The following is a 7,274-nucleotide window of genomic DNA, read 5'->3' on the forward strand; positions in this document are numbered from 1 at the left end:
CGCCACTACTGCTACTGCTCCTCTCCGCGCCATTTTTGTTACAGGCAAGCTCTGACCGAGGTGCTGCCCGTGCATGCGCGGTAGAGTTGCTCTCTACTGTGCATTTGCGGCACGTCGGTCAAGCTTCATTTATCTAGTAGATATCACCCTTCCCATATCCCCTTATAATTATCCTGCCCTAACAGGAACGATGAGTGCAAAATATATAAGCTCTGCAGTAGCAGAACTCTGTACTTCAAATGACCTCTAAAAGACCATGAACCTTCTATACACCACCGCACTGGCCCTGGAGAGCTGGAACTCTCCAGAAATCTCTAACACATTACTTGGTGGTCCTAATCAAGTTTACACTAGATTTATATAAAACTCAGAGGAGGAGTCCAGAAGAAGAAAGAAGAAATCCTGAGTTCTGCTACTTTCATTTTGTTACCTTCAGGGGCCCATTTAATGACAGATGAGAAACCACAGCACTACATAGTATCCTTTGTGACAGATATGTGTTTTTGCTTTAGGAGTTTATCATTTTCCAATTTGCAGTTGGAGAATCATAATATAAAGAAACATGATACAATATATAAAAAATCTTTAAATAAAATAAATAATGATACCAAAGTCTAGCATGAATTGCTACTTTTGTTCACAGTTAGCTGTTACTACTTACATCTTATCATTGTGCTGTCTTCTTTTACCAAATAATGACTTTTCTAACATAATTTTAACTTTTATGTTTTATCTTTTTAAAGTCTGGAACATGTCCAGTATGCCGCCATGTGTTTGCACCTCTTCTCCCAGAAGCAGCTGCTGCAGCTACATCCTTCCTGTCTGATCATGACAGTCCACCTTCAGTACATGGTGATGCAGGAACACGATGAAAGAAGACATAATGCCTTTACAGTAAAAATGGAAAGATTTCCTCATTCGAGAATTTCAATGTGAAAAAAATATTTATATGTGAGAATATATATTATATATATATATATATAAAATGCTATATGTAGTATATATATATTGCAATTTAGAAAGAGAAGGCTTTCCAAACAATATTTAGGTTTACAATTGTAGCTACACTTTTCAGAAACTGAAACTCATAAAAATAATCTGTTTGCAGTAGAATGTTGCTATAACCTGTAATGCATCTAAAGCTTGTTATTGGTTAAATTTGTCAGAAAGTTATCATTTACATGGCACATTGTGTTGAAGTTCTTGCAACTGCAGTGCAGTTAGAGCTTAAAGTTATGCTTCTAAACCTGTTACCTGTAATATAATTGATCTTTTTGTTTTTGTCAAAAGTAGTGCCACTGAGTGACTTTGTAATTGATCTCATATTTGCATCAAATGTGAATACATTCTGTGATCACAGCGGTAGTTTAAAAAAATGGTTTCAAAGGAAATAAAGTGCATAATGGAACACAGATTCCTGAAATGTTATTGCATTAAAATCTCCACTTTTTTCTTTTTTTAAAAACTCAACTGTCAAGCTTGGTTTGGATTTGTGCAGTCCATGCAAATACTTTTTATGATTCCATTTCATTGTCTGTGGCTTTTCTAATGGACATTGGGAACTTTATCTAAAATAACTGGTTTATTTGGTTCCTAGGTTGAAGAGGTTCAATGATTTTGAATGACAAGTATTTATGCTTGTAACATGAAAGCAGCTCAAACAGAGGGCCAAATCCAAGTTACAGAAAGGCAGATTAGCAAAACACAAAACCAAGAAATTATATTTATTTATTTTATACATCTACCTTTAAATTAGACTTTTAAAACAGAAAATAATGTGTAGAGACTCTATTTTAGAGAACAAAGAATAAGATAGTGGAGCATGATTCCTGTAATCTTCAGTCTTTGCAAAATAAACATTTTGCTAGCTTGAGCTCCCTTTTATCTGTCTCTGTGGTATATAGATTTGGTATCTGAATCATATAAGTCACCATGTGATGAAAGAAGTAAGCTGAGCAATGTATCAACCGAACATATAAACAGAAACTATAGCAAAAAGCTACCACAGCACATTAATTTTAGCTCTCCGATAGGTTACACATTGAAAAATATTCTTTCTAACTTTCTAATTTGCCACGGTAGAAGCTTTCCATTCTAAAAATAGTGAAAGAATCTAACTGGTTTTGATGAATATTGTATTGCTAATTATTAAATCAGTACTTTGCAGGTATTTTGGCACAGAACTGAGATAAAATGTTTGAATCCTCACTCCTTAGGAAATACCATGCTGAATCAGACCAATGGTATATTGAATCTGCATCCTCTCTCTATTAACCATTCTGGATCACCTGGAAGTGCCCAGTGAATTCCAATATTAAAGTATGTTTAATGTTTTTCTCCCCAAGAATTTAGAATTGGAGAAACCAAAGCCTATCTGGCCAATAATTATTTATGGATCTGTCTTCCAGAAGCTTGTCCAAACCTTTTTTAAACTCAGTTACTAGCCTTAACCTCATTTTTTTTTAAATTTTATTTCTTTAGAAACAAGTTCCATAGCTTTATTGTATGTTGACTGAAATAATGTAGCAGAAGAGTAACGGAAGGCTCATCTGCATATCTTACCCAGCAGCCCCCCGGGAGAGGACTCCAGAAGTCACAAACTCCACAGTCCTAGCTCCAGAGTTCTGCATCCCTCAAATCCCTTACTATACTCTAACCATTTACCTTGCTATACCTTATCTGTTTGTTAGAAAGTATATGTTCTTATTTGGTTTTATATGTTTTGATTTTACATGGTAATTGTGCTTGATAGGAGCAATTTGCTACAGATTTTATACCGAAAGAATTTAATTCAAAACAAGAATCAAAGTAGATATCTAGGAAGATATAGGTAGATTAATTGTAGGGTTTTGAGGGTCATTGCCAGACAAATAGACAATAAATCTGACTAAAAGTACTTTAGGTTAACTTTACATCCCTGCTCCCTTAGAAATTTTAACTCTATAACAAATGAACAAAATTATGATGCAGAAAGTAGTCCAGCAACAAGAGGGAGGCTTTCCAGTCTTTTGCACTGAGTGCCACATGTATGATTATCTCCCAACTGGTGAGTGGTTGTATGTGTGCACTAGGTGCAAAGAGCTAGCCCTCAGAGAATGAGTCTGAACTCTGGAGGCTAGAGTGACAGACCTGGAGGAGATAAGGGAGACAGAGAGGAATATAGAGACCTTCAGAGACATAGCAGAGAAGTCCCATCTCCAATCTGGTAGCCCCTGTGCTGCTTTGGAAGAAAAAGGTCACCTGGAAGGAGAGCTTCATCTTGATGAGGCAGGAAGCAATCCTAGAGCTAGGATCTGCTCTCAAGGTGATGTAGCATCCTCTCAAACTGAGGATAGGTCTCCAGGTGCACATGCCCAGGAGGGAAGAGTTAGGATAGCCATTATAGTTGGTGATTCAATTAGAAAAGTTGATAGCTGGGTGGCTGGTGGACATGAAGATCACTTGGTAACTTGCCTGCCTAGTGTGAAGGTGATGGACCTCACGTATCACATAGAAAGGAATTTAGATAGCTGGCTCCTTCCCAGCACTTTTGTACTACATGTGGACACCAGTGACATAGGAAAGTGCAGGAGGGATGTTTTAGAAGCCAAATTTAGGGTTTTAGATAGAAAGCTGAATTCCAGGGAGCCTCCAGGGTATCATTCTCAGAAATGTTCCCCGTTCCACTTGCAGGACTCCAGAGGCAGGCAGAGCTCCAGAATCTTAATGTGTGGATGAGATGATGGTCTAGAGAAGAGGATTTTAGGTTTGTTAGGAACTGGGCTTCATTTTGGGGAAGGGGAGGCCTTTTCTGAATGGTTAATGTGCAGTCATCCTGCGAGGAAACAGTTTGCTGGCATTAACCTTTAAAAGGGAGATAGCACAGCTTTTAAACTAGATGATGGGGGGAGCTGACAGTTGTTCAGAAGGACATGGTTTTGAATGATGTATTTTTGAAGGATACTCAAAGAATAGGGAAAATAGGGCATCCCGGTAGAAAGGTTGCAATAAATGCCAACGTGGACCCAGATGACTTTAAGTCAAGTGCAGAAAGATTCCAAATTACCCCTGTCAACTAATGAGCAGGTTATTAACACAAAAAACATACTTTGAAATGTCTGTATACAAATGCTAGACATCTAAATAAATAAGATAGAATTAGAATGTATAGCACTGGATAAAGAAGTATCTATAATTGGCATGTCAGAGACCTAGAAGGAGGATAACCAATGGGACATTGTGATACCAGGGTACAAATTATATTGAAATGATAGGATAGATCAAATTGGTGGAAGTGTGGTACTATATGTTAAAGAGAGCATTGGGACAAACAAGATAAAAGTTCTGCAGGAAACAAAATGCAATGGGAGCACTGAGAGGAGAGGATCACCTTGCTGGTGGCTGAAAGGAATCAATTTTTGCTTGGGACATTTTCTTTTTTAAAAGTATTGGGGCGAAGTTAACATAAGAACATGCCATACTGGAACAGGTCCATCAAGCCCAGCATCCTGTTTCCAACAGTGGCCAATCCAGGCCATACGAATCTGGCAAGTACCCAAAAATTAAGTCTATCCCATGTTACTGTTGCTAGTAATAGCCGTGGCTAATTTCTAAGTCAACTTAATAGCAGGTAATGGACTCCTCCAAGAACTTATCCAATCCTTTTTTAAACACAGCTATACTAACTGCACTAACCACATCCTCTGGCAACAAATTCCAGAGTTTAATTGTGCGTTGAGTGAAAAAGAACTTTCTCCAATTAGTTTTAAATGTGCGACATGCTAACTTCATGGAGTGCCCCCTAGTCTTTCAATTATCTGAAAGCTTGCTTAATAGACTCACATCTATCCGTTCTAGACCTCTCATGATTTTAAACACCTCTAATATATCCCCCCTCAGCCGTCTCTTCTCCAAGCTGAAAAGGCCTAACCTCTTTAGTCTTTCCTCCTAGGGGAGCTGTTCCATTCCCCTTATTTTGGTAGCCCTTCTCTGTACCTTCTCCATCGCAATTATATCTTTTTTGAGATGCGGCAACCAGAATTGTACACAGTATTCAAGGTGCGGTCTCACCATGGAGCGATACAGAGGCATTGACTGCCACAGCACACTGAACCAACGATTTAAATGTGTTATCCACTGACGCCTAGATCTCTTTCTTAGGTAGTAGCACCTAATATGGAACCTAACATTGTGTAACTATGGCATGGGTTATTTTTCCCTATATGCATCACCTTGGACTTATCCACATTAAATTTCATCTGCCATTTCGATGCCCAATTTTCCAGTCTCACAAGGTCTTCCTGCAATTTATCACAATCTGCTTGTGATTTAACTACTCTGAACAATTTTGTATCATCTGCAAATGATTATTTGGGAATATTATTTAGTGTTTGTGCTTTTAATAGTAAGGCAGCTAGTAAGCAGTAATTAGTGTGTTTACTTTTAATAGTCTGTAAGGCAGCTAATATGCAGAAATTAGAGTGTGTGTATATTAAAAAGAAAAAAGTAGCCAGAAGCTAGAAATAAGCTAGGAGCAGTGTATACCTAAGTAAAAAGGTTAAAATGTTCAGTTCAGTTACTCACCTTGGAAAGGTGTTGAGGTAGTGGGATTTGGTTTGATCAGGTTCCAATATTTGATAGTCAAGAGAGCAGTGAGTCACTCTGGCTAACTAACTGAAGTGTTAAGGTTGTGTGATTGTTTTGATTAGGTACCATTATTTGTTAATCGGAACAGCAGAGAGTCACTCAGGACAACTAACTGTAGTGTAAATCTCCAAAGGGATTGTTTTGCACTAATTTACCTTAGAAGCACAATATATATTGCAAGGGAAGAGCTCAGTACCCCACAATCCAGTGGGAGCACTGAGAGGAGAGGATCACCTTGCTAGTGGCTGAAAGGAATCAGTAAGTTTTTGCTTGGACATTTTCTTTTTTAAAAGTATTGGGGTGAAGTTAACTATTTGGGAATATTATTTAGTGTGTTTATGCTTTTAATAGTCAGTAAGGCAGCGAATAGGCAGAAGTTTGACTTTATTTTTAAATAGTAAGGCAGCTAGTAAGCAGAAGTTAGTGTTTGTATATTAAAAACAAAAAAACTAAAGTTACAAATTCCTTGGTCCAGATGGTAAACAACTCAAGAATGCTGAAAGAACTGTGAAATGAAATTGCAGACCTGCTATTGGAAATTTTATCGGTAACATTGTCCTTGGTACCTGAAGAGTGGAGGGTTGCCAATGTAACACCAGTTTTTAAGAAGGGATTAAGGGGTGATCCAGGAAACTACAGACCAGTGAGTCTGATGTCTGTGCCAGGCAAAATAATAAAAATGATCATCAAGAACAAAATTGCTCAACATATAGGTATGGTTTAATGGGACAAAGCCAACATGGATTTACCAAAGGGAAGTCTTGCCTCACAAATTTGCTACATTTATTTGAGATGTCAATAAACATGTGGATAAAGGTGAGCCAATTGATATAGTGTATCTGGATTTCCAGAAAGCATTTGATAAAGTCCCTCATAAGAGACTTAAGAAATTAAAAAGTCACAGGGTAGAGAGCAGTGTCCTATTGTGGATTGCCAACTGGTTAAAAGCTAGAAAATAGAGTAGAGCTAAATGGTAAATTTTCCTAATGGAGAAAGGTGAATAGTAGAGTGCCCCAGGGATCTGTTCTGGATCCACTGCGGTTTAATATACAGTGGCTTGCAAAAGTATTCAAGCCCCCTAAAGGCAGCAGATTTGTATGGATTACAAATGGCAACCAGATTGTTCCAGACTATGTTTGTTGCAAACCAGTATGCACTTTAAGTAAACTTTCAGTCACAATTCATTATTTATCTGCCTTTTTATGTAAAACAAAATTGAAAATTGAAAAATGCTTCTTACATAAATATTAAACTCTTGTGCTATGGAAACTCCAAGTTTACACAGATGAAAGATATTGCCCTAAAAATTGGCCTCTACCTATGAATCGTTAAAAAAGGTCAGCTATTCTGGATAAGACCCATAATTCCAGAGCCATTGTTCAGACTGTGACTCTGAAGGAAAACTATGAAAATGAAGACCAAAGAACATTCTAAGGCAATAACGTTAGACATACACAATATAGGAAAAGGCTACAAAATGATATCTAAGTGTCTGGATATCCCTGTGAGCAGTGCTGGATCATATCACCTAGATGCTGCGTAGGCAAGGCCATCCCTGAAAACTCAGCATCAGAGCAAAGAAGGAGACTTGTGAGGGAAGCCACAGAGAGGCAAATAATCACTTTGAAGGAGCAAGTTCAATGGCTGAG

The 7,274-nt window shown here is 37.8% G+C and overlaps 1 protein-coding gene across 10 annotated transcripts in view; it reads left to right on the forward strand.

Annotated features, from left to right (window-relative positions):
• Nucleotides 1–1,414, forward strand: part of PJA2 (praja ring finger ubiquitin ligase 2) — a 269,482-nt gene extending 268,068 nt beyond the window's left edge. For all 10 annotated transcript variants that reach the window (XM_029572082.1, XM_029572072.1, XM_029572119.1 and 7 more), the window contains one exon: nt 744–1,414. In XM_029572082.1, coding sequence (XP_029427942.1) covers nt 744–872 — 129 coding nt within the window. In that variant the 3' untranslated portion in view covers nt 873–1,414. The remainder of the gene's footprint in view (nt 1–743) is intronic.
• Nucleotides 1,415–7,274: the final 5,860 nt, after the last annotated feature.

This window comes from Rhinatrema bivittatum, chromosome 1, assembly GCF_901001135.1.
Source record: "Rhinatrema bivittatum chromosome 1, aRhiBiv1.1, whole genome shotgun sequence".
NCBI classification, from domain to species: Eukaryota; Metazoa; Chordata; class Amphibia; order Gymnophiona; family Rhinatrematidae; genus Rhinatrema; species Rhinatrema bivittatum.